The 27,662-nt window shown below is 47.9% G+C and overlaps 1 protein-coding gene across 1 annotated transcript in view; it reads left to right on the top strand.

Annotated features, from left to right (window-relative positions):
• Positions 1-4,786: 4,786 nt before the first annotated feature.
• The window catches only part of LOC117884498 (syntaxin-binding protein 4-like), a gene marked incomplete in the record, with an annotated part of 124,372 nt that continues 101,496 nt past the window's right edge, over positions 4,787-27,662 (top strand). The window contains 1 exon segment of the mRNA XM_034784928.1: positions 4,787-5,161. Within this exon segment, the coding sequence (XP_034640819.1) occupies positions 5,097-5,161 (65 nt within the window).

The following is a 27,662-nucleotide window of genomic DNA, read 5'->3' as shown; positions in this document are numbered from 1 at the left end:
AAAATGAATTATAATATAATAAAAATGTTTAGTACAGAAACTCCCCAAGATAATGACCTCTCGAGATACATTGTTGCTAAGAGAATGACCTTGGCAAATGTGTTTTTTAAAAAAATCTTGGCCTACTAGGAAATGTATATTTATATAAGCTTCCTAGTCACAAATCTAGCATTCTGGAGCAAAGTCACTAAAATGTAGTCCAACAAACAAATGTTTCTTTAACGGGTCCCTCCCTTCTCCCTCTATCACACCCCACTCATCATTGTCGGTCTTGATCAGCGAAGAGCCAGAGTTCAGAGGTGCTTTCACATGAGTTCACCTCCCATCCTGTTGGGGTACAGGGGAGAAGTCACCTTGCTCCTTCTTCCAGCTGCTCATCACTCACTCTGGCCGCTGTTGTTTGTCGTGACACCATTCACTCCAGCACTCCATTGTTGATGGCCCTGTTGCCACTATAACCTCTGAGAGTCAGTCTCTCTTCAGGTTCCACCCAGCTCTGAGTGATTTCAGTTCTCAGTGTGGGAAGCTCACAGCGAGTGCAGCCTGGATTGTCTTTTCAAGAGAAATGCTGTCCTGCAGCAGATCTAAGCACTTAGACCTGATTATTAGTGATTTCAGCTCTAGTGACCACTTAACAAAACAAAAAAGACTCTCTATGGAGCCTATTAAGCTCTATCTTTAAATAGGGGAGAGTCAAATAATGCCTGTGACTTTTAGGCACAGCTCACAGCACCAAGCAAAACCCTTGTCCCGTCCTCCCCCACTCTTGCTCCACTGGGCTCTGCCATCCAAACCCCTTGCTTAGTGAGTGCAGTTCAGTTGAGGGTGACCAGTGCTTAATTTGTAATGAAAGAGGTGCTGGGGCTCAAGCAAGTTTTTTACTTTCATAGCTCCGGGCTTGTCACATCAGTTATGAAGTGTGAAGCCTAGAGGTGCCAGGGCTCAGCTCTAGGGTGACCAGATGTCCCGATTTTATAGGGACAGTCCCAATTTTTGGGTCTTTTTCTTATATAGGCTCCTATTAACCTCCCCCCGTCCTGATTTTTCACACTTGCTGTCTGGTCACCCTACTCAGCTCTGGCAAAAATTAAGCATTGAGGGTGACCCCCTCAGTCAGGACAGGCTAAGTACAGTTCTGCTGCCCTTTACTCAAACCATAAGGAGAACAACATTTTGTGACCCCCCCCCACATTCAATACTAAAATGATTTGTAACCCAGTACCAGCCAGAATTGATCACTTGGGCAGCACAGCTCTGTCTGCTGGATACCTAGGCAGAGTAGGTGTGTTCATGTAAATACAGTCTGGTCCTGAAGCCTTTACATCCACCCCGGCTCATCACTAGCTGTCAGGGAGAGCTCATTCAGACCTTGCTTACAAATCATCATTTGAAATTATAAGGCTGGTCAACATTGCTGAAATGAATGTCCCAGCATTGTCAGAAAAAACAAGAGCCATGTGAAGAAGCCAGTCTTTGTTCATACTTTTCAACCTATTATACTTTTTCAGGTCCAAGTATTTTATCATACTGTACATGCTTTTAAAATGTGTATTAATGTTTCAATTTCAATTCAAATTTCCAACCAATGACTAAATTGGCAACACTGTAACTAGTTGACCATTTGTGTGTGTGGGGGGAGGGGTTGAGGAAATTCAGGGGTGGGATTGCACCTAGGGTGACCAGATGTCCCGATTTTATAGGGACCGTCCCGATATTTGGGTCTTTTTCTTATATAGGCTCCTATTACCCCCTCACCCCCATCCTGATTTCTCACATTTGCTGTCTGGTCACCCTAATTGCACCCCCCCTGGGGGGGGGGTGTAAGGAAATCCCTGGTACTCAGTCCCATTGTATAGACCTGTTTTAGAGCTGTTTTTAGAAATGCTGTGGAAATGTACAAACATCCCTATCCTTACAGGACAGCAGGAGCACTCACTTTGCATGGACCTTGTATGTACAACCTCCTTTAATAAGTGCTACTCTTGCCTTTCTGGTGCATGTCTTAGGAGACTGGATATGTATCCATATGCTCCATTGTGCACAGCACTCATGCTCTCGAAACACACACACAAGCTCATTCTTGCACGGTCTGGGCCTGCTGTGGCAGTCCTTAATTGGACTAAAATGCCACTGACGTCCCGGGTGATTCTAGCCTGTGCAAAGGCTGGGAAGCTCAGCTACAGCTTGGCAATGGTTTCTGTTCAGAGCTGCACCACTCTATGGGAAGCTCAGGATTTCTTCCACAGTGCCCAAGTGCATAAGGGGACATATTTCTCTCTGTGAGATTCTCCCACTTTGCAGACCAGTGCTGAGGGGCGTGCTGTAGAGCTGTGGGGCAGGGCACCTTCAGGAACACAGGAAGGTAGTAGAGTCCCTCTCTTTCCCCAAGTGTAGGCATTGCATTTGGAGCCAGCCCTTGTGTGGCTCCTTGTGTCTCTCCCCCACTCCCCCACCTGCCTAAAGATCAACCAGGATCTGGTCTGGTAAGACCTGCAGCTTGGGTCCTTGCCAGTTTTCCTTCAGAATATTCATTTCCCTTTAATTTCCTCTAGCTTAAAACCCCCCTCAATGTCTCCCCACTAGATCATAGACCCGCAGACTAGGGACTGACTTTCATTTACTTGTAAAGCATGAGATCTGCCTAGGGGTATGTGTGTGGGGGCTCTCCAAGGATGTGCTCAGTTTGCCATTTAATTCACCAGCAGTGAGCAACTAAACACATACTTGACAACTTATCAAATATTGAGAGACTTGAGTGTGTGGATTCCCCCCCCACCCCCATAGTCTTCATGTAATTGAAGAGCATCCCACTGCCAGAGGACGAGGGGCTCCTTGATATCTGGTGGAAAGTTTCAGGTGGTCTGATCAGTTCAGTGTATCTGATATGTGTCATGTAAGGTGTCACTGGAAAGCTGAGAACACACAGATTATGAACATTCTTGTGGGGCTGGCATATGTATGGTAAATGCCCAAGGGACCAACCCTAGGTGAGGGACATGTGGCACTAAAATGTGTTTACCAGGCTGTGGAGTGAGTAAATCGGTTTCTCCCAGACAAAGGACTGATGTCTCTAGCCAGGTGTCAGAATTGACTTGCAAGTGTGGGTCAAGTGCCCCCTTCATTTGCATTGAAGGGGGCAGGAACAGATCAATTTGTATTCTAGAAAACACCAGTGGAGGAAGAACTAGCATAAACCTTCTTTCACCACCAGACTCCATGTCGCCTTTCTCACATGTCCAATGAACTCTACGGGGGGGGGGGGGGGGGGGAGGGGTAGGCCAACATTCAGAACAATCCCTTTCAGTGGTTCACTGGACTACAAAAGTCGGGCAAAGAACCTTCCCCCCCCCTTACATTTTCACCTAACGACAAAGAAACTGAGCACTTTATCTTTGGAGAGAGATCCTGACGAGAGAGGTGGTCTGCCATCTTGCTGGAAGAAGCATCTGCTAAGTTTTACCTGATACTGAGACGATAGCTTGTTAAAGTCTTACAAGTGAAAAGTGCTTTCTAATGCTATTTGTTCATAACCATGTCAATCTTTACAGTGTATACGTGGTCTTACTTAAAACCTTTGGCTACGTGGCCTTACTTAAAACCATAAACTTGTTTTAATCTGAACCATCCAATGAACAGTCCCTTCCATTCAAAGTGATAAGCTGTGCCTTTCCTCTCTTTAGAGGAGCGAATGAACTTTAGTGTTCCTGGGAAGGGCCCAGGAAAGGGCTGGACAGTGCAGAGCGCATGGTTTTGGGGAAAATCCAGGACGGAGAGGTGTGGGGGTCAGCTTGCCGCCACTAATGCTGGTGGAAACCAGGGAGTGACTGTGTTGCTGCAGGACGCAAACGAATGTCCCAGTACGGGAGAGGGTTGCCCAGCAGACAGAGTGCATGCATGGTGGTGACAGCAGCCCAGGCAGAGAGCTGCAGCACCACAGCACTCAGGAGTACATGGCAAGTAGTGAGACAACCCCTCACTGGTCTGGATGGCCCCCAGAATGACACCCCACTCCCGAAATCATGAGATTAAGTGGGAATCTCAGATTTACTTTTATTTATTTTTTTTTAAATAAGTTCCTCACCTCTGGGGTTGTGGAGAAAAGCTTGAAAAGTGACCCAAGGCAAATAAAACCAACCCAAACCATCGTTCTATGGTATTGTGGTTAAGTAAATCTCATACCTTTGGAATAGTTGGGGTTGGCAATATCATAAACAGGTTCCCCTTTTTTGAGTCTCTGAGCCAGGAGCAACAAGCAACGTTACTTTATATATTTTAGGGCCGCTTTCCTGACTCGCTGGTAAGACATCAGCTGCTCATCTAACCAAAGCAGCCCTAGTGTTTAAAGGACTGAATGGCCATCAAATGATTCTGACCCATCTAATACTCATTCAGGGCGCTTTTTATTCCTGAATCACTTCTCTTAACTCCCCTGGCCCAATTGCACCCCCAATAATAATAATAATAAATCCTGCTCTTTTCCCTTCCTCCAGCTGCTACGGCGCCAATTCAGATTCACAGGGAATTTCCCTTTCAAGGGTGCTGAGAAGAAGCCCCAGATTATTATAATAAGCAGCAGCATTGGGTGGGTCACAGACAACCCAGGCTGGTTGTGCACTGTCTGGCGGAGAGGGGTTCAAGCACCCGCCCCATTCATGCAATGAGCTGCGTCCGGCAGCCAGAGGGCCAGGGAGACGCAGCACCTGGCTGGCCCCTCCTTGCCTGGAGCCGGCCTGCGCTCCAGCCTTGGCAGCCCTTGAGCCGGAGCCTGCCCTTGCCGGCGGCTCTGCCATTCAGGATTAAGCTGCGAGCCGCAACATCTGTCGCTAGCCCAGCCAGCGGCGGGGAGCGCTGGAGCCCCGCGGCACCTGCGGGCCGGAGCCCGTCACATGGCCCGGCCGGCTGGGATTAGACGCGTCGCGCTGCAGTGAAAAGCCGCGGTGATTATCCGGGGGAGGCGGCTGGAGCAGAGCGAGCGCGGCCGGAGGGAGCCCCTCGCTGCAGCCACATGGCCGCGGAGCGCTGCAGCGGGCGCCTCGCCCCGGACCAGGCGCTGGCCGGGAGCTGTGCCCAGGTCGAGTGACTGCGGGCCGCGGAGAATGTCCTATCTGCGCCCCCCGGGCAGGGACCTGGAGCGCTTCGACGGGCTCTCTCTCATTTACTGGTAAGCGGGCTGCCGCCTCTGGGCTGGCCCGGCCCGGCCGGGACGGGACACACTGAGTGGAGCGCTGGCACAAAGGAAAGGGCTGGGTACTTTTAACGCGTGTGGTGGCGCACAGCCCAGCGGGAAGGGACCCATCGCGGGGGGTCCCGAGGAGAACGCATTGACTTGTGATCGGGGAAAGGCCCTGCATGGAGTCGCTTTGCAGGGCCCCTGAAAGGAGAGCAGGTGCATTCCTCTAACTCCCTTCTTCCAGCCACCCTTTACAAGGCTTATTTAAGCCTGGCAGCCACTTCACTCCAGCTCCCTTCCTCTGTGAGATGGGTCACTGGGGTTGTCTTTATAGTTGGGGGAACTGAAGTAGAATAAGGTGAAAAGCTTTGCCAAGGGTCCCACAGAGGTGGGAATATCTCCCCAAAGCTCTTGGCTCCCAGCCCCTGTGTTCCAACCGCTAGTTTTGTGATCTCTCTCTAAGCCAGTAGTGTTTGTTTGGGACAGTAAGTGTGCACAAAACATCTAGAAAGGGCCATTGCAGCCTTGTCCCCAATGGCTCCAACAGAATTGCACCAGTAGAAAAGGCATCACTATTGAATTGGTTCCCTGCTCCAAGACGCTTACACTAGAAGGGACTGAGTTTAAAAGATACATTGGCCAGCCAACTTCCATGTGTGATACCCTAGAAATTCTAAGCTGGCACCTGGGATATGCCAACCCCCTAGCTTGGGATCATAGAAACAAGAGGTCTTAGCAGTAGGAGAGCTCAATGAGATTCTAGGAACCTGCACCAAGACTCTCGCCAGTTACTTCCACTCAGTTTGACAACTGGAGAACCACCCCATGGAAGGACAAATGCAACTAAAAATGACTTAAAATAAAGCAGTAGCCTGTGGCAAGGAAAGGAAGAGGGTTTGATAGACTCTGGAGCCGAGCGGCAGCTTTTTGAACAGTTCTTGTTCCAGGACACTAACAAGCAGAAATGGGTAAGACTCCGAGAATATCTTCAGCTTGTGGAGTCATTTGTCCTTCTGCTCCCATTCAGATCTGGTAGCACTTTCCATCCATTTTGCCTAGGTGTAAATAGCGGAACGTGGCCTAGGCGAAGGGGATCAGGCCCCTGGAGCCTGCTGCACAAGTCCAGTCTGAGACCGCAAATGAAATGAGTGGTGGTATCTGGTCAAAGGCAGATGCACACCACATATCCATGTGCAACTGGCAGTACCTCATTCTGGGTCTGATCCGAAGTCCGATGAAGTGAATGGAAGGCTGTTTTGGATTGGGCACTAGGAGGGGGACCAAGTAGCTTGGATGCTCAATTCTCGCTAAATTCCACCTGAGGTTGAGTAAACTAGTTAATTTCCCAAATGGGGCAGTTTGAAGGAAGCCTTCCTGGTACAGTGCATGACTCCTGCATTCCATATGCAAATATGGTCGCCATCATAAATGGGGAATGTGCTGGAAAAATAGTGCTTAACATAGTGGATCCAGCTGGTGTCATTCCAAGTAGGTCCATTGTCCTAGGACGAGTTATGCCTACTTTCCATCCGCTTAAATCCATCCCAATATCTAATTTAATTCTCCCAGGCTGGTAATAGTAGTAATCCAACTGCAGAGGAGCAGATAGGTTAAGGGACTTGGCCACCACCCCAGAATCAGTGTCAGAACCAGGCTTGGACCCAGGAATTCTTGATTTGCACCCTGATGCTCATACCATGCACAGGATGACACATGCAATTTTGGTTCTGACAGGACATTTGATACTGTAAGTGCTTGGTTAGAAAAGTAATTGTTTGATTAAACTGGCAGTAAATATACAACTGTGTTTAAAACCTCAGAAAGGGAGAGCCCGGTGTTACTGAAACCAATCAGAAATAAATGATAAATGACAAGGGCCTGATGCATCCCTCAACTGGTGAGTGTGATCAAGAACATTTCTGGCTTTCTAAGGTACATGCTTCCATGAAGCAGAAAATCTGGGCAGAGGAAAGACGGCTAATATCTAATTGTAAATATGGCACATAGATTTATATGTGGGGACCTGCTCCAGTGTGCATTGAAGCCAATGGGAGTGTTCCCATTGACTTGAATGGACCCAGTCTGGGTCCATAGTGCGACTGACTTCACTGGCTGATGAATTATGGATTCAGTGGGCTAGAACCCCAGCTGGTGTGACCTACTGTAGCTCTGTTGACTTCAGTGGCGCTACGCTGGTTTTCCCCCAGTTGAGAATCTGGCCCTGTATTTATAGTGACATGTGAGACACATTCATGGGGTTTTGCCTTTAAAAGCAATCCTGAGCTTTCTGAACAGGGCTTTCTCTTGCCTTTGCTAGAAATAATTCACTTTTTATGTCCCCCAGAATCCCATAAAGGTTTCATTATATGCCTTATAAGGAAGAACCTAGTAAGAGGAGACTAACCTCTTTAAATGTTTCCAAGAAATTTGTTTTCTTTGATGGTTTAACACTTGAATGTTGAACTAAAAGTAACAGAGATTTGTGTAGCTCCCACTGGAATTCATTAGCAAATTCCTTCCAGGAGGGGTGGAGAATGTTATAAGCAAAGAATAGTTTTGGTTTGCTTAGCTGCTTTTTCAGCTGCAGGAAAAAATGTTACTCCTGTAAGAACTTAAAACCCTAGAGATGCTTCCACAAGGAGGGTGAAGTCTGGACTTAAATCCAGATTTCCAGTTTCCAGCACATCATTGCATGTATTGAATAAGTGCAAAAGGTTCATCTCAGCCCTGCAGGGTGTGCTATAATAATAAACAATCATTTGTTTTCAGGCACACAGAAATGTGTGAGGTGCCTCCAAGAATAAGCAAAGACATTGTACTTCCCCAAAGTCGTTCCTTTTTAAAACATGTGCAGTGTTGTAATCTGCTCTTGAATTTGGCTCCCTCATGACTCCACCTGAACCACCTAATACTCTTAGTGACACTCGAGTGTATTCAGTGTTGACTATGCTGACTTTAGTGCTGGAGCTCTGATTTTACACCTCTGTGGTGGAGAGCGGGATTTTGCCCAGCATCTCCAACTTGGTGGAAGTGGAAATACTTGTGAGCATAGGGAGGTCTCTAGATTACCGCCTGGTAGGTAAAAAGGTGTGGGGGATGGCTTCTGGGACCTACATCCTCCTCTTAGGCCTTGTCTACAAGAGCAAGCTTTGTACCAGCAATTGGCCATAAAGCAGAGCTTTGGAACAATGGTGGAAGTAAGAGGTGCCCCTGGCCTCCAGATTTGCTGCTTGGCTTGTACTGAGCATGCTCATACCATGCTTAGTAATATCTGCTGAAGCCGCTGCCCTCACTCTGCCCCTCCCCCCCACTATTGGTAGGTACGAGTCATCTCTGGTGGAAGCTGCAGTGCAAACAGGACTCCAGTGTTTTTTTTATCAGCATGTCCTCATGGAAGAAAGGATGACCTAGTGGATGGGATACTAAGCTGGGCCCCAGGAGACCTATGTTCAGTTCCTGCCTTAGTCACAGATTTTTTGTGTGAGCTTGGGCAAAGCCTTTAATTTATCCAGTGCCTCTGTTCCCTGTGTACAAAATGGGGGCTTACACTTTCCTGCCTCATATGGGTACAGTGAAGCTAAAATCCACTCACAATTGCGAGGCGCTCTGTGATAGTTAAAGAGGAAGGATGGTCCAGTGGTTAGGGTACTAGCTAGAGAGGTGGGTTCAACTTCCTGCTCTGCCACAGACTTCCTGTGGGACCCTAAGCAAGTCAGCCTCTCTGGGGCTCAATTCCCCATCTGTAAAATGGGCATAATAGCCCCCCCCCAGGGTGTTGTGAGGATGAAGACATTAAGGATTGTGAGATGCTCAGGTACTATGGTCATGGGGGCATCTGAGCACCTAAGGTAGATAGAGGGCTATACAAGTTCCTAGACCAGGGATCGGCAACCTTTGGCATGCGGCCCATCAGGGAAATCGGCTGGAAGGCCAGGACGGTTTGTTTACCTGCAGCATCTGCAGGTTTGGCCGATCGCAGCTCCCGCTGGCCGCGGTTCGCTGTCCCAGGCCAATGGGAGCTGCGGACAGCGGTGCGGGCCGAGGGATGTGCTGGCTGTTGCTTTCCGCAGCTCCTGTTGGGCTGGAATGGTGAACCGCGGCCAGTGGGAGGTGCGATCGGCCGAACCTGCGGACACAGCAGGTAAACAAACCGTCCCGGCCCACCAGTGGATTTCCCTGATGGGCCGCTTGCCAAAGGTTGCCGATCCCTGTCCTAGACAGACACACTGTTAGACAATGACAATCTGCCTAAATGTTTTTAAAAACACCCTCTGCAAAACCCAACCCAGTAGTGTATCTCCACATTCTGTGGGCATGGTGCCAACGTCTCTCAGACCTCATCTGACTTCATTTTCATTGGATTGCGAATCGGGTGGGTGAAAACCTTCCTCTCCCCAGAAGTTTGCTGTCCTCTCCGGTACACAATTTCAGACCCAACCCTGTATCCGGAGAAAAGCTCTGTTGGATTTAGCTGCCTGCAGTTGGGGAACAGCTGAAGAAAGCCCTCCCTTCCGGAAAGGAGGGCTGGGAGGGGAAGAGTTTGTGCAGCAATCTGCCTAGCAGAAGCTGCTCTGTTTCTGCTACAGTATGTGTCTGATTAGTCCTGTTGATGCATCGGGAAAATTGTTGGCTCCGGGAAAAGCCAAGCTCCCTCCAGGACCCCCAGTGTGTGAAAAGTGCCAGATGGGCTGGGTGGTGTTCTGCTGGCCTTACACTTTGCTTAGGATTTTGTCCAGGAAGCAAGCTCTTCAGGGCAGCAAACAGATGGCAAGTGAGATAACGCTGTCCCATCGCTTCGATAGATGTGGCCCAACTCTGCCACTGATTAAAAGATTAATTTGTTAGAGTGTCTGCAGTGAATGAATGAATAGATTAACTAAACTGTCCCATACCCTGGTACTTTTTGTACAGTCACACCTGCTGGGAACTGACACTTGGGCAACCTTTCCCCTGCACTGATGAGTGAACAGAGCAAGTTCTAAAATCTGTGTCCTAGGCAGTGATTAGTGTGCGGGGACTAGAAGCCAGCGCCCTTAGGTTCAGTTTCTGGCTCTGTTGCTGTGATCTTGGGTATTTAATTTCTCTTCTCTATGACTCAGTTTCCCCATCTATAAAATGGGCACAATACTGCTGGCCTATCTGGGGGCATTGGGCCTGATTGAAAGCCCACTGAAGTCAGTTGATGGGATTTGGATCGGGCTCAATTGTGAGGCTTAATTCATGAATGCTTATAAAACACTTCGAGATCCTCCAGTGGAAGTGAAGTCAGCTTTGCAAAATTGTCATGAAATGTACAGCTTAGATGCAAATATTCTCCTCTGCAACAGTGAGGATAAAACAAATGAGAAATTATCTGCCCATCAAAAGTGATGACTTGCCTTAGCTGGATAGATTTTTTTTTTTTTTTTGCAAGGCTATGCCTTGTCATGTTATTTGTATTGTGCTAGCATCTAGGGGCCCCTATCCTGGACCAGGACCTCATTGTGCTGGGGGCTGTACTAACATGGAACAGAAACACAGGTCCTGTCCCAATGAGCTTACAATCTAAGTATAAGACAAGAGACAATGGGTGGATGCAGACAGATGGGGGGCACACAAAGAAACAATGAGATGATACTGCTCAGCATGACCAGGCAGTGATCTCTGCACACCAGCTGCCTGACCACTGTGGAGTTTGTCCCAGCAAAGGAGGGATTTGAAGAGGGCCAATGAAGTAGCTTGGTAGATGTAGATCTCCCTTGCTGAAATACAGCCAGGACCAGAATGAGCAGTAAGATGGTGCAACTGGGCTGGAGAAAGCAATCAAAGATGGGAAGCCAAAGGAGTCAAGGGCAGTGCTGCTGATATAGGGAGGGGCAGGGAAAGGGCTGTGATGGGTGAGAACAAGAATGACTAAAGAGAAAGGAGAGCAGAAATGGGGAGGAAAAGGGATGAAGGAAAGAGGTGGGAAAGAGTTGCTTTTGATGCAGGGGTGATTGAGAAAAATCAGATTACCGTTCAGTAGCAACTGGAATGTTACTGAGCTCCTTGCAAGAATGGGGTTGTGAGGAGGGAGAGATGAAACCCGCTCAGCCACTGTGGGGTGGGGCAGCTCCTAGACAGGTCATGAGAGCTATTGTATTATTTACGCTGCAAGCTCTGTCAGGTAGGAACTGGCCACCACTCTGATGGCCCAGCAGCTGGCACAGAGAGGCTCCATGCGTGGTTGGTCTGGAAGGACTGCTGTCAGAAATGTGACTGTGTGATAATGGTTAAAGGGATCTGGTATGAAGGCCAAGACCATAACAGGGTTCAAAAAAGAACTAGATAAATTCATGTAGGATAGGTCCATCAATGGCTATTATTCTGTTTGCCAGAAGCTGGGAATGAGCGACAGGGGATGGATCACTTGATGATTACCTGTTCTGTTCATTGCCTTTGGGGCATCTGGCGCTGGGCACTGTCGGAAGACAGGATATTGGGCTAGAAGGACCTTTGGTCTGACCCAGTAGGGCCGTTTTTATGTATGGCATTTTCCTTCTCCAGCCAGTGAAGGAAGTGTTGGAATAACCCATTGGCTTTGGTGGCAGAAGGTGGCGTCAGCAGCCGACAGGCTGTCTTTCAAAAGCAGACACCATGCGGGAGGAGGCCTTGGTGGGCATAAAGAGAAATGGGGCAGCTTCTGTGTGGGCTTGTAAAGAAAAACGCACGCAGTGTTGCCTAGGACTAGCTCCTGTTGTCAGGTGTGCCTAGGTAGCTCCATTGACTTGAGTGGAATTATTACTGATTTAGCCCCAATTCTACAAGTTACAATGCCTGGACAGGCCACTTCATGCTTCCTTCCATGGTACCTGAGGCCTCGCAGGCCCTTTGGCTTCCTCAGGGCTTAGCATAGAGGCCCACCCATTGCCGAATCAGGGCCTTATGCCAGTCCGTCAGGCAGATTCGATCTCTTTCAGCCTGAGAACATGAGGCCTCTCTCTCAGAAGGCAACGGGTGTTATGCCATTTGGTCCCCACGGAGGCAGGATTCCATCAACCACTAGAACAAGCGCTGGTCTCAGTTTTCCTGATTTTCGTTTTTTGATTCCTGTTTTGATCAAAAGTCCTTTTTGGACCAAAAAGAAAAGGAAGGAAACTTCCCCACTTCCCTCTTTTTTCCAACCAGCTCAAGGGCTATTAGAAGTTTTTCATACATCAAAAGTTCAACAAAAAAGTTTGGTGAAATGTGCAATTTTTTGCCATGGGGAAGCCCAAGAAACTATTTAAACAAAATGTTCTTCATGATTTTTCTTTTCATATTTCCACTCTCTGAAGTTAGATCTCATTGGAGTCAGAGGGTCAGATCCTCGTCCTAAGGAAATCTATGGGGTTTGTCCCAGTAAATCAAATGGGACTAGGATTTGGCCCAGAGGACTTTATTTTAACATCCTGTTCCTTTCCATGTCTACACTTACCTTTGAAGTGATTGATCCAGCGGGGGGTCAATTTATCGCGTCTAGTGAAGATGCGATAAATCAACCGCCGAGTGCTCTCCTGTCGACTCCGATACTCCACTGGAGTGAGAAGCATAGGCAGAGTCGACAGGGGAGCGTCAGCAGTCGACCTACCACAGTGAAGACACTGCGGTAAATAGATCTAAGTATGTCAACTTCAGCTACGTTATTCACGTAGCTGAAGTTGCATATCTTAGGCTACGTCCTCACTACGGGGAGCGGGGTTCGATTTAAGATATGCAAATTCAGCTATGCAAATAGTGTAGCTGAATTTGACGTATCGGAACCGACTTACCCCGCTGTGAGGACGGCGGCAAATCGACCTCCGCGGCTCCCCTGTCGACGGCGCTTACTCCTACCTCCCCTGGTGGAGTACAAGCGTCGATTTGGGGATCGAGTGTCGCGTCCCGACAAGATGCAATAATTCGATCCCCGAGAGATCGATTTCTACCCGCCGATTCGGGCGGGTAGTGTAGATGTAGCCTTAGATTGATCCCCCCACCCCGCCCAGTGTAGACCAGGCCTCTGGCAGATGCTTCTCCTTTCCTGCCGCTTCTCTTCCTTGTACAGTGAATTTTTCAGTGGGCTTTGGATTCATTGGGACTTATCTCCCTTTGGTTTCCTGCTGTCGGCCTCTTATTTTCCCCAATTAATTTGCTGCTCATCAGGGGACCCAGACAGCTTAACCCAGAGGACAGAAAGTATTTGCAGGCTGGCAGACGGAGTCTAGACTGGATGCCTGGGGAGAGAAGGGATCTTAGCTTTCAGTTCTTCCAGTCTGGAAGGAACAACCTGCTTCTGTTAATAAGTTTATAACCAGTGAAATCCTGTGGCTGAGGGGATTTGGAAACCTTGGGGACTTAGTAATCCTGTTAACCCTTAATACATCTGATTTGCTGACTGAGTAAGAGCTGATTGATTTTAGCTGGGGGATTTTATTTTTCTTAATATTGTGTGTGTGTATCAACTTGTTTACTTGAATACAATATTTTTTTTAGATACAGCTGAGTTTCTGCTGCATTTAAAATAGGTTTCCTTATAATTCAGGGCAAGAAAGAATGAGTGTATGTAAATCTGTGTGTTTGCGCGCACGCGCACACACACACACACACGTAAACTTGTCCTCTGGATTGGTGTCAAAATTAGATCTATAGTTCTTGATTCTCTAATCTCTCACTTCAGTGGGGTTACACCAGTGTAACTCCAGAATTGTAACAATGAATTGGGCATGTTGTGTTTATTTCACTCTTTGTACAATATGTTGTCTAGGGAACTTGGTGCGACAGAACTGAGGCAAATGGCTTAATAAGAGTAAAAGAAAAGATGTATGAATAGTAATAATAGGAGAAACCTTGCAAAGCTATTAGTCCTCACACTTCAAGGTATAAACTAATCATGAACTAGTGTCATGAAAATTTCCTAACCTGTTAGTGCGTTATTGCACTGTTAGATGCACTATAGGGTTTTACTCTCATGCATTTGGCTTTGGCCTTTGTCAGACAGGACAGTAGGCTAGATGGACTCTTGGTGTGATTTAGATTGGCAGTTTGTATATCTTTGTGCAGTCCTAGCAAAAATGCTACATTAATGTCTTGGCAGAACTGTGCTGCAGGAGACCCAGGCAGAGCTGTCTGCTCACTGAAGGTCAGATAAATAGTAGCATGAATTTTGAGGCCCCCCTGTACTCTGTTGGAATACTCCCTTACTCCCCGAGTAGTCTCACTGGGGGCGTGGGAGCATTTGTGGATGTGTTTCTATGCAGCCACGACTGGGTGTATGAGACTCTTGCCCAATGGCAGTGATGGGTTTTAGAGGAAGGTGAGAGAAGAAGAGAAAATGTTGGCCATCTGAAGTGTGGGGGATGCTCTGCACCATGTCTGCAGTGACCTCTGACCGTGGCTGGGATGTGGTATGGGTGAAACCTTGGAAGGGGGACTTCAAAGGGTGGTAGTGCATGTTTCCCTCTTTGGAAAAGCACGAGAGAAGCTGACATTACTGTCCCTCCCAGACCTTGAAGGGCAGTAGGGGTGCTGGGAAGGGAAAGCTGTAAGGAGCTCTAGAGAGCTGCAGGCAGATTTGGGCCAATAGGATGGAGGGAGCATGGCTGTAAAATTAAACTATCAAATCAACCTCAGAAACTGTTCAAAGAAGGAGGCTAGAGCCTTTTGTTTGTCCACAATAGCCACTTAAACTAAGCAGGTCCATTTCTAAACGGCTTGGAGATTAGACTCCAATTATAGAAAGACAGAGTTTCTGACTCCCCCAAATTCCAGCAAGCTAGAAAAGCAGATTCACCTTTTGCTTTGTGAGAGAAGGTTGGGAGCAGAAGAGCAAGGATCCCAAATGTGGGGGCAATCCCAGTCAAACTGGACTTGAGGTCCTATTGAGGAACATGCCGCAATAATTCGAGTGGCTTTGAAAGAAAAAAGAGCTTGTTAAAGCTTCCAAAAATGAGATATTTACATTCAGTTAATCTTGATCTCAAGTCAACACATCGGGCGATTTGGACTGAAACAGATGTTGGTACATACGGTACTTATAGAATGTTTATCTCACTTAGATACATGGGTACTGCACAAATTTCCTATGTCCCTTTACCCATTGCCAGGGGATGTCGTGAAGTGCAAAAGTGTAACTGGATTCAAAAAAGAATTAAATAAGTTGATGGAGGAGAGGTCCATCAATGACTATTAGCCATGATGTCCAGGCTCTGACTACCAGATGCTGGTACTAGACAACTGGATAATTGCTCAGTTCTGTTCATTCCTTCTGGGGCACCTGGCATTGGCCACTGTCAGAGGAACGGATACTGGGCTAGATGGGCCATTGGTCTGACCCTGTATGGCCACTCTTATGCTCTTAGAGGATATTTGGGGTGGGAGGAGAGGGAAGGGAAGCTAACCAGATGAGGCATTTTTTGTATGTGGAAATATTGAACTTCGAAGGGGCATGTGAAGATGTGTATTTTACTTAAGGGGAAAGTCTAGCCATTTTGAAAGCCATCTCTCAAAGCTGCTTTGGTCTATAAATCCACATTTGTTTGAGGTTCTTCAGTCTCCAAAGAGAAGGATTGCACAGAACTTTCTTTATGAAGTTGGGTTGACTACTTTTGATTTCCTCCTTCTGAAAACAACTACACACACTATCTTAATAGTCAGTGAAATTTGAAAACTGTGTTGGGATAATGGCTGCATGAGAGGTTCTGTGTGACTTTTTTTTTATTTATTCAAATAAATTTACTGATTTATTTATTTACTTTTTTTTTATACAATCTAAATATAGACAAAAATATTATCAAAGAGCCAGATCCTGAAATCTTTGCTCATTCAATCACCCTTTGGGTTTAGTGGGATGTTGTCTGAGTAGTGACTGAACAAAAACTGAGTTAAGATGGATAGACTTGGGGGTCAAGTGGATAATCAGCTGAACATGAGGAGCTCCCAGTGCAGTGATGTGGCCAAATGGGCTAATGTGATCCTTGGATGTATAAAGAGGGAATATCGAGTGGGAGTAGAGAGTATATATCACCTCTGTGTTTGGCATTGGTGTGACCACTACTGGAATACTGTGACCAGGTCTTATGTCAACAATTCAAGAACAATGTTGGGAAAAATCGGAGAGGGTTCAAAGAAGACGCACAAGAATGATTAAAGGGTTGGGAGACATGTCTGATAGTGGAAGACTCTAGGAGTTCAATCTATTTATCTTTCCAAGAGACAGTTAAGGAGTGACTTGATCACGGTCTATAAGTACCTAAATGGGGAAGAGGAATTTCAAGAGCCCTCTCTTGTCAATCTAGCAGAAAAAGGCTTTAACAAGTTCCAAGGCTGGAAGTTGAAACCAGATAGAGTCAGATTAGAAATAAGGTGCAGACTTTTCACAGGGAAGGTAATTAAGTTTACCAAGGGCTGTGGTGGATTCTCCACCACTGAAAACTTTAAAATCAAGACTGGATTGTTTTTCTAAAAACCATGCTCTAGTTGAAGCGGGGAGTCCCCTGGCTCATGTCGGGCAGGAGGTCAGACTGCAAGACCAGAAGGGACCACGATGATCACTTAATCTCTGAACCTATGAATTTTTTAGGATAGTGTCGTACGTGCAGCACAGCGTGTCATTGTTCTGATTGAGCCGCAGCAGTTATAAGCCTAGTTTCTTCACAAGTTCCCCCCACATCCCTGTAGAGGCAGGGATGGGAAGCAAACCTCCTTGGGCCACTTCCAAGAGAACTACTGTAAATGAACCACACCAGATGGAATGGCCAGGGGCACGGGCAGCAGCTAGGCTAAAGCTAACGTCACACCTGCTGCAACCATTTGGCGTTCATTGCTCGTTCCCACTCGTAGGGGTTGTCTTTGTGACGGCTGCCATCTTGGCCAGCACAGCGGGGATGGATGTGGGAACCCCCAGAGCTAAAAGCACAAGCTGCCACAGCCCCTAGAGCACCTAAACTGGAGCTATATCAGACTCCTGTCCTCTGTGAAACAGGCACAGGGAGACCTAGTTTTAGCAGGTATTAAGCTGTCTGAGGGGGAACCTAGGATTACCTCAAGCAGCTAACATGCATTAACAACAATAGCCCTGTCTTTTCTAGGATTTGAATGTGTTAATATGCACCCTTTTCCCAAGTGTAGACATGGCCTGAGGAAACACCAGTGTAGGTTGGAGGGGAGTCAGAGCTGGCTTTTGGGTCCAGCACTGCTGTGTGTGTGTGTGTGTGTGTAAGAAACCTGCAGATATTGAGGATAAAATCGGAGGCCCTCCTTTCCCTAGCATTCACCACCATTCTTAAACCGCTTGAGAAAAGGGGACAAAGTGAAAGGCCCCTTGGCCCCTCCCCAAGAGATCAGTGGTAAGGGGAGGATGCCGCAGGGTGGGAAGAACAGAGGCTCCATGGGTGTATGATGCTCATGGGAGAGGGATGCAGCATTCTGAGGATGCCCATTTCCTACATGCTCACTATAACAAAATGGTACATTCCCACAGGCAGGAAACCAGCTCCTCCCCAGCAGGAGTCTGCCACTTGCTGCTTTACCACATGCTCCTCTGTGCATCTGGGCAAGGTTAGGGCTGGTTTGCTGCTGGCTCCTCTGTGTACATTGGGAATGCTGGGGGTCAGCTAACTTCATGCTCCTATGTGTATCTGGGCAGTGCTTAGGGCTAGTTCACTGTCAGCCCCGAATGGCATGTTCTAAATTCTCCCTCCTTATAGTCAGGGCAAGAGAGAGATTATTTATTTATTTTACTTTGAGTCCCAAGTGATCAGGGGAAATGTGGGAGAAGACAAAATACCGTATATATCCTAAAGGCTGTGAATCCAGAATTCAAAACCATGCTGGGTTAGTTTTGTCCTTAGAAAGTTTTGCCAGAACCCATCCACAGCTGACTTGCCCTGTCGGTAACTGAAAACCGCACTTCCCATACATTCCTTTCATTGCTGATCTGCAGGGACCCACCTGGGACTGAGAGATCTGTTTCCAAATTGACTGAGTCTGGCTTCTGTAGAGCCACTCTCCAAATAGCTGTGAATTTTACCTCTCTAGGGCTTTACCCTGCAGTCCTGTGAATCGACAGGAGCCCTGCCTGTGTTAAGGAGGGGAGGATCAGGCCCTGAGCTGGCCCTCTGCTGAAGCAGAAGTTGGCTTTGGCAGTCATGTCACTGACAAAGCTGTAATATGACAATACTTCAGCACTTCTCCGACTGGCTGTGCTGCTGTACTGCTGTCCATCGGGAGAGGGAGGAAGCAGGAATGTTGCTAGAGAAAGCAGGGCAGACCAATCAAAGCCATGATTTCTGGTCTCTCTAGAGAACGTAGGGTCATTTATCCTCTGTAGCCTATAAATCCTGGATTTCCCTGCATAGCTTCGTCAGGGAACTGAAATCGCCTGGCTAGCACCTGGTAAAAAGCCATTGACAGTGCTGCTACTCCCAGCCTGAATGAGGCTGTTAGACTGTTCTCAATGACACAAACTATTAGTCGTAGAAATTGGATTTCTAGTACAGTAACTCCTCACTTAATGTTGTAGTTATGTTCCTGAAAAATGCTACTTTAAGCGAAATGATGTTAAGCGAATCCAATTTCCCCGTAAGAATTAATGTAAATGGGGGTGGGTTAGGTTCCAGCCGGGGAGCGGGGTTTGGGTGTGGGGGGCTTGCCCCATTCTGCCTGCCCAGCGCTCCAGCTGGGGAGTGGGGTCGGGGTGTCGGGGGCTTGCCCGCTTCCCAGCTGGAATACCGGGTGGGTGGAGCAGGGCGAGCCAAACAACCTTATAATGGAACATTGCGCGACTTTAAATGAGTATGTTCTCGAATAGATCAGCAACCTAATAACGAAACAATGTTAACCGGGACGACTTTAAGTGAGGAGTTACTGTACATACACCTGCCACCTGCTCCTTGGAGTTAATTTGACAGTTCACATATAGGCCTGATTCTCATTTTCACTAAGGCCTTTTTACACCACTTGGGCAATGTAAAGGGGCCTTAAAGATTACATGTACCTTAGTGCAAATGAGAATCAACTCCCTGGGGAACATACTCCTCCTTGCCTCTGTGAGCAGCTTCAGCAGCAAGGCTAAGACTGTGTGAGGGTCTGAGGCTTTACTGTTGTCTCCAGCACTCCCGGTGAGTTCTGCAGGGGAGAGCCAAGGCACAAGGCGGGGGAGGCAGGGGGGAAGCGGGCACTGCTGTGCAGTACTTGTTTAAACCCATGTCAGATCCCCAGCCATAGGGGCACTTCCTTATGATTGGCAGTTTTAACCCAGGAGTAATCGAATTACCCCCTTCGCTACTGCTGCAAGAAATGGCGCGTGCCTTGCAGCAGTTTCCTTGGGAGATGTCCTTTGCAATGAACCTAGGGTGACCAGATGTTCCGATTTTTATAGGGACAGTCCCATTTTTGGGTCTTTTTCTTATATAGGCTCCTATTACCTCCCCATCCCCGTCCCGATTTTTCACATTTGCTGTCTGGTCACCCTAAACCGAATGTTGCCAATTACAGGTGCGCTGGTCTGCACAGCATTTTTCAGATGTATCTGCCTTCTCAGTCTGCACTGGAAGGGTTAACATGTAACCGCTGATCAGCACCCTCTGCCCCCCTCTCCTGCTCACTGTCCTGCTGCTTTGAAACATGATGTTTCTGAAAGCATCTGAATGCAAGGCCAAGTTCCTCCATGCCGTCATATAACTCCATTCCCATCAGTGGATTTACACCACAGAGGAATTTGGCCCATGCTAGACACAGCCTTCCCACTAAATAAGCTTGGTCTTTGTCTCTCACTGGTTTTTAACAGAGTAGCTGGGACTAACCTCAATGGACTCTCTCCTTATTTACACCACTGAGGAGAATCTGCCCCGCGGCCTCTCTGCTGTGGGAGAGGGGGGAGGGGCAGCCAATCCTAATAGAAGATTAAAGCTGCAAACATGCAAACTGCAGCAGAGAATAGCCGAGATGAATAAAATGCTGCCTCTGCATAGGTCATGTGAGTTTCCTTCCAATGGTTAATGTGGGAATGCTGGGGCTGTGACCCGCCATGTCATCCTGTACTGCTGACTGTGCCACCTAATCTGATAACAGATTGGGTGATTAGAGAGCTGGATGATGCAAATAGCTGTAGTTATGGCAACAGGGAGAAAGGCCACAGCCCTTATGAGAGGTGTGTTTATAGCAGCAGCACTGCTGGAGCTTTAGGATTGAGATATCTGGATAACAGGTGTTCTGTAGATGAATGAAATTAATAACCGGTAATAATAATTAGTCATTATTTTATTCCATCAGAATATGTTACTGCTCTCCAGCCTGCTGTTTTGCAGTACTCCTAGCACTGCAGCTTCCTGTCACACATGCTGATGCTTTATTTAGAAGTTGATGTTTTAGTTCTGATCAGCTAAATTCTTCAGCTGCTCTTAGTTAATAGCACATTTCCAGGAGGCTTTGCAAGTTTTAAAGTCAGGACTTTGTTACTTTGTAATGAACTGATGTCTGTCTGTCTGTCTCTTTCTTGGAACTGCTCAGCTGGCTGTCAGAAGCCCTATACTGCTATCAGTTAATGGTGATTCTCCATTGGCTAAAGTGGTAGAGACCTATTCTTTTGGCATTCTAACTCTGCTGTCCCTGTGAAGTTTCTAATGACCCTGCTGTGTCACATTGACAATAGAGAAATCATGGATAGCCAAAGGTTTGTTACATTTTAATCAGGTTAAGTTTCACTTTGAACAATTTAATCAATAAACTTAGCTATTTTTTAATTAATTTTTTTTGAAATTATGCAATGAATAATATTTATGAAAATATTTCAGCCTATGGATAGCTTACAGTATCTTTTCACCCACTCACCAGTGGCGTGTGTGTGTGTGTATTTGGAAATCATTACTAAAACTTTGTGACTGATCACCTCAGTCAGATGGGGTTATTTTTTGTTTCTTGGTTGACTTCCTTAATCTCTTTTCAAACTACTTTTGCTTCAGCCCTAATTTATCACAAAACAAATTTAGGACCTACATTAAAAGAAACTTTACTCAAACTCAGTATTTGCTTTCTGTAGTCATTTGTGCAAACAACTTTGGTCATACCATTTTTGTGGTAACCCCACGCAGGAGAGTGGGGGTGATTTGTGTGTGTGTGTTGGGAGGAGTATCTTTATATTTTAATATCAATAAGAAAAGATTCCGGGATTTGTAGCCTGTTGTAGTAATTGAGCCTATGAATTTATTTGAATTGTAAGTTTAACTGTAAAAAGTGCTTTGCCATCATGGCCACCATCTCCTGTGACTTTGTCATCCTGATCCTGAGAGATGCCCTGACCAGACCAGAGAGGGACCCAGTTAATCCCGTGCTCCAGCTGAATCTCTGACAACATCTAGGATGAAATGGGATCGGACTTTGTCGACAAGAATAGCTCCAGTTCATCTCAACTAACTTCTCTTTTCCCCAAAAAGACATTTGCCGCCACCTTCTAAGAGACTGAGGCCTGGTCTACACTACGGGTTTAGGTCGACTTTAGCAGCGTTAAATCGAATTAAGCCTGGACACGTCCACACAACGAAGCCCTTTCTTTCGATTTAAAGGGCCCTTTAAACCGGTTTCTTTACACCACCTTCGACGAGGGGATTAGTGATAAAATCGGCCTTTGCGGGTCGGAATTGGGGTAGTGTGGACAGAATTCGACGTTATTGGCCTCCGGGAGCTATCCCACAGTGCTTCATTGTGACCGCTCTGGACAGCACTCTCAACTCAGATGCACTGACCAGGTAGACAGGAAAAGACCCGCGAACGTTTGAATTTCATTTCCTGTTTGCCCAGCGTGGAGAGCACAGGTGACCACGCAGAGCTCATCAGCACAGGTAACCGTGATGGAGTCCCAGGATCGCAAAAGAGCTCCAGCATGGACCGAACGGGAGGTACGGGATCTGCTCGCCATATGGGGAGATGAATCAGTGCTAGCTGAACTCCGTAGCAGTAAAAGAAGTGGCAAAGTATTAGAAAAGGTCTCCAAGGCCATGAAGGACCGGGGCCATAACAGGGACACACAGCAGTGCCGCGTGAAAGTTAAGGAGCTACGGCAAGCCTACCACAAAGCCAGAGAAGCAAATGGAAGGTCCGGGGCAGAGCCGCAAACTTGCCGCTTCTACGCGGAGCTGCATGCCATTCTAGGGGGTGCAGCCACCACTACCCCAATCGTGTGCTATGACTCCGTCAGTGGAGAAACACACAGGGAAGACGGTTCGGGGAACGAGGAAGATGAGGATGGAGGTACTGTAGGTAGCTCACAGCAGCAAGGAAGCGGAGAAACTGGTTTCCCCAACAGCCAGGATATGTTTGTCACCCTGGACCTGGAACCAGTAACCCCCGAACTCACCCAAGACCCTCAGGGCACACAGGAGACCTCTGGTGAGTGTAACTTTGTAAATATTTGTAAACATTACAAAAAAAGCAAGTGTGTTTAATGATTACTTTGCCCTGGCAATCGCGGCCAGTACATCTACTGGAAAAGTCTGTTAACGTGTATGGGGATGGAGCGGAAATCCTCCAGGGACATCTCCAGAAAGCTCTCCTTCATATACTCCCAAAGCCTTTGCAAAAGGTTTCTGGGGAGGGCTGCCTTATCCTGTCCGCCATGGTAGGACACTTTACCACGCCAGGCCAGTAGCATGTAGTCTGGAATCATTGCATAACAAAGCATGGCAGCGTATGGTCCTGGTGTTTGCTGGCATGCAGACAATATCCATTCCTTATCTCTCTTTGTTATCCTCAGGAGAGTGATATCATTCACGGTCACCTGGTTGAAATGGGGTGATTTTATTAAGGGGACATTCAGAGGTGCCCATTCCTGCTCTTCTGAACAGAAATGTTCCCCGCTGTTAACCACGCGGTGGGGGGAGGGGTGAAGTGATCATCCCAGAGAATCGGGTGTGTGTGTGGGGGGGTGGTTTACTTGGGTTTGTGCCGCATGTTAACCCGGAAACCGCAGCCCCTCCTTTTACATTGGAAACCCATTTTAAATGGCCAACCCAATTCATCCTTGATATGGGAAATGCGCTGCTGTTTGAAACCTTTCCCGCATGTTAAGAAGGTTAAAAAAGCCAAAAGACTGTGGCTTACCATGGCTGCCTGCAAGCCAAAATATGTTGCCTGGGGCACTGCGTGAGTGATCTCTCATACCAAACCGGCAGGCAGAGGAAAAATGCGACCTTGTAACGAAAGAGTGTACCCATTGTTCTCTAAAATGTGTCTTTTTTAACCACCTCTCCCTTCTCCTCCACCAGCTGCAAATGTTTCTCCTTCGCAGAGGCTAGTGAACATTAGAAAGAGAAAACGGAGGACGCGGGACGATATGTTCACGGAGCTCCAGATGTCCTCCCGCGCTGATAGAGCACAGCAGAATGCGTGGAGGCAGTCAATGTCAGACATGAGAAAAGCACAATATGAACAAGAGGAGAGGTGGCGGGCTGAATGGCGGGATGAAAAGAGCAAGTGGCGGGCTGAAGACGATAGGTGGCGTCAGCTTGCAGACAGACAGCAAGAGTCAATGCTCCGTCTGCTGGAGCATCAAACTGATATGCTCCAGCGTATGGTTGAGCTGCAGGAAAGGCAGCAGGAGCAGAGACCGCCGCTACAGCCCCTGTTTAACCAACAGCCCTCCTCCCCAAGTTCCATAGCCTCCTCACCCAGACGCCCAAGAACACGGTGGGGGGGCCTCCATCCACCCAGTCACTCCACCCCAGATGATCGCCCAAGCATCAGAAGGCTGGCCTTCAATAAGAGTTAAAGTTTTAAAATGCAGTGTGTCCTTTTCCATCCCTCCTCCCCCACCCATCCCAGGCTACCTTGGCAATTATCCCCCTACTTGTGTGAGGAATTAATAAAGAATGCATGAATGTGAAAAAACAATGACTTTATTGCCTCTGCAAGCAGTGCTCGAAGTGGGGAGGGGAGGGTGGGGTGGTTGGTTTACAGGGAAATAGAGTGAACCGGGTCGGGGGGGGTGGTTGGAGGGTTCATCAAGGAGAAACAAACAGAAGTTTCACACAGTAGCCTGGCCAGTCACAAAACTCGTTTTCAAAGCTTCTCTGATGCGCACCGCGCCCTGCTGTGCTCCTCTAACCGCCCTGGTGTCTGGCTGCACGTAATCAGCGGCCAGGCGAGTTGCCTCAACCTCCCACCCCGCCATAAATGTCTCCCCCTTACTCTCACAGATATTGTGGAGCTCACAGCAAGCAGCAATAACAATAGGGATATTCTTTTCGCTGAGGTCTGAGCGAGTCAGTAAGCTGCACCAGCGCGCTTTTAAATGTCCAATTGCACATTCCACCACCATTCGGCACTTGCTCAGCCTATAGTTGAAGAGGTCCTGACTACTGTCCAGGCTGCCTGTGTACGGCTTCATGAGCCATGGCATTAAGGGGTAGGCTGGGTCCCCAAGGATCACGATAGGCATTTCAACATCCCCAACGGTTACTTTCTGGTCCGGGAAGAAAGTCCCTTCCTCCAGCTTTCGAAACAGACCAGAGTGCCTGAAGACGCGAGCATCATGTACCTTTCCTGGCCATCCCACGTTGATGTTGGTGAAACGTCCCTTGTGATCCACCAGCAGCATTGAAAAGTACCCCTTGCGGTTTATGTACTCGGTGGCTTGGTGCTCCGGTGCCAAGATAGGGATATGGGTTCCGTCTATGGCCCCACCACAGTTTGGGAATCCCATTTCAGCAAAACCATCCACTAATGCCTGCACGTTGCCCAGAGGCACTACCCTTGATATCACCAGGTCTTTCATTGCCCTGGCAACTTGGATCACAGCAGCCCCCACCGTAGATTTGCCCACTCCAAATTGATTCCCGACTGACCGGTAGCTGTCTGGTGTTGCAAGCTTCCACAGGGCTATTGCCACTCGCTTCTCAACTGTGAGGGCTGCTCTCATCCTGGTATTCTGGCGTTTCAGGGCAGGGGAAAGCAAGTCACAAAGTTCCATGAAAGTGCCCTTACGCATGCGAAAGTTTCGCAGCCACTGGGAATCGTCCCACACCTGCAGCATGATGCGGTCCCACCAGTCTGTGCTTGTTTCCCGGGCCCAGAATCGGCGTTCCACGCCATGAACCTGCCCCAGTGACACCATTATTTCCACATTGCTGGGGCCTGTGCCTTGTGAGAGGTCTATGTCCATGTCAATTTCCTCATCACTCTCTTCGCCGCGCTGCAATCGCCTCCTCAGCTGGTCTGGGTTTCGCCTTGGCATGTCCTGGCTCTGCATATACTCCAGGACAATGCGCGTGGTGTTCATAGTGCTCATAATTGCTGCGGTGATCTGAGCGGGCTCCATGATCCCAGTGCTAGCTATGACGCCTGGTCTGAAAAAAGGCGCGAAACTAGTATCTGACGGACCAGGGGAAGGAGGGAGGGCAGGACGGAAGGCGGGCCGAGTGATGACATGGCGTACAGGTACAGGGAATTAAAATCAAGAAAGGTGGCTGTGCATCAGGGAGAAACACAAACAACTGTCACACAGAATGGTCCCCCCAAAGATTAAACTGAAAACCCTGGGTTTAGCAGGCCGTTGATTTGACGGAGGGAGGGGGAAGCAAATGAATACAGAACAAATCTATTTTTTACATCTTAAGATGACGGTGCAGCGTGACTGTCAAGGCTGGATCCCCACTTTGAACTTTAGGGTACAAATGTAGGGGCCTGCATGAAAACTTCTAAGCTTAACTACCAGCTTAGTTCTGGTTCCGCTGCCACCATCAATTTTCCCTCCCTGGGAAGCCTTGAAAAACCTTCACCAATTCCCTGGTGAATACAGATCCAAACCCCTTGGATCTTAAAACAAGGAGAAATTAACCATCCCCCCTCCTTCCTCCCACCAACTCCTGGTGAATACAGATCCAAACCCCTTGGATCTTAAAACAAGGAGAAATTAACCATCCCTCCTCCTTCCTCCCACCAACTCCTGGTGAATACAGATCCAAACCCCTTGGATCTTAAAACAAGGAAAATCAATCCGGTTCTAAAAAGAAAGCTTTTAATTAAAGAAAAAAAGTAAAAATCATCTCTGTAAAATCCGTATGGAAATTAACCTTACAGGGTAATCAAACTTAAAGAGCTCAGAGGACTCCCCTCTAGTCTCAGGTTCAAAGTACAGCAAACAAAGATAAACATTCTAGTAAAAGGTACATTTACAAGTTGAGAAAACAAAGGAAAACTAACATGCCTTGCCTGGCTATTTACTTACAAGTTTGAAATAGGAGAGACTTGTTTAGAAAGATGTGGAGAACCTGGATTGATGTCTGGTCCCTCTCAGTCCCGAGAACGAACACCTCATAAACAAAGAACACAAACAAAAGCCTTTGCCCCCCCCAAGATTTGAAAGTATCTTGTCCCCTTATTGGTCCTTTAGGTCAGATGCCAGCCAGGTTACCTGAGCTTCTTAACCCTTTACAGGGAAAAGGATTTTGGAGTCTCTGGCCAGGAGGGATTTTATAGTACTGTACACAGGACAGCTGTTACCCTTCCCTTTATAGTTATGACAGTGACTGATAGCCCTCGGCATCTTTCTGGGTGCTTGGTAGCAAATACTGGGCGCTTGGCAGTTAGTGTATTACGATGGCCTTCAGGCCTGTTGCACAATCTGCTGCTCAGGGAAGATTCTACTAATGTGCAATGATCCAACTTGTAATAGGACGGTTACCAGTCGTAATACACCATCTACTGCCAAAAGGCAAGGGGCTGGTGCAATGCAGCCCTACGGCTGCCAGCCCCACAGCTGCCAGCACTCAGATCGCCGATGAAGGCTACCAGTCTACTGCACCGTCTACCACCAAAAGGCAGTTAGCAGCTGCTGCTGCTGCTGTGTAGCAATGCAGTCCCACGTCTGCCGGCACCCAGATGACATATGGTGACGGTGAGCTGAGCGGGCTCCATGCTTGCCGTGGTATGTTGTCTGCACAGGTAACCCAGGTAAAAAGGCGCGAATCTATTGTCTGCCGTTGCTGTGACAGAGGGGGAGGGGCCTGACGACATGTACCCAGAACCTCCCGCGACACTGTTTTGCATCATCCGGGCATTGGGATCTCAACCCAGAATTCCAATGGGCGGCGGAGACTGCGGGAACTGTGGGATAGCTACCCATAGTGCAATGCTCCGGAAGTCGACGCTAGCCTCGGTACTGTGGACGCGGTCCGCCGACTAGAGCACTTAGAGCATTTTATGTGGGGACACACACAATCGGCTGTATACAACCGATTTCTATAAAACCGGCTTCTATAAATTCGAACTAATTTCGTAGTGTAGACATACCCTTAGAAACAAAGTGATTTTCCCCTCCTCCCCGCCCTTCTTAAAAACTCTCTCCAGCTCAAGGGAAAGGGAGCAGGGTAGGGTTACCATATTTTGTGCCTCCAAATGGAGGACACTCCACGGGACCCGGCCCCGCCCCCAGCCCCGCCCACACCCCCCGCCCCAACTCCGCCCCCTCCCCAAAGTCTCCGCCCCCTCCCCTGCTTCCCGCGAACATTTGATTCGCGGGAAG

The sequence above is a fragment of the Trachemys scripta genome, chromosome 10 (genome assembly GCF_013100865.1).
Source record: "Trachemys scripta elegans isolate TJP31775 chromosome 10, CAS_Tse_1.0, whole genome shotgun sequence".
Taxonomy (NCBI): domain Eukaryota; kingdom Metazoa; phylum Chordata; order Testudines; family Emydidae; genus Trachemys; species Trachemys scripta.
This window is presented reverse-complemented; position numbering and strand designations above follow the sequence as displayed.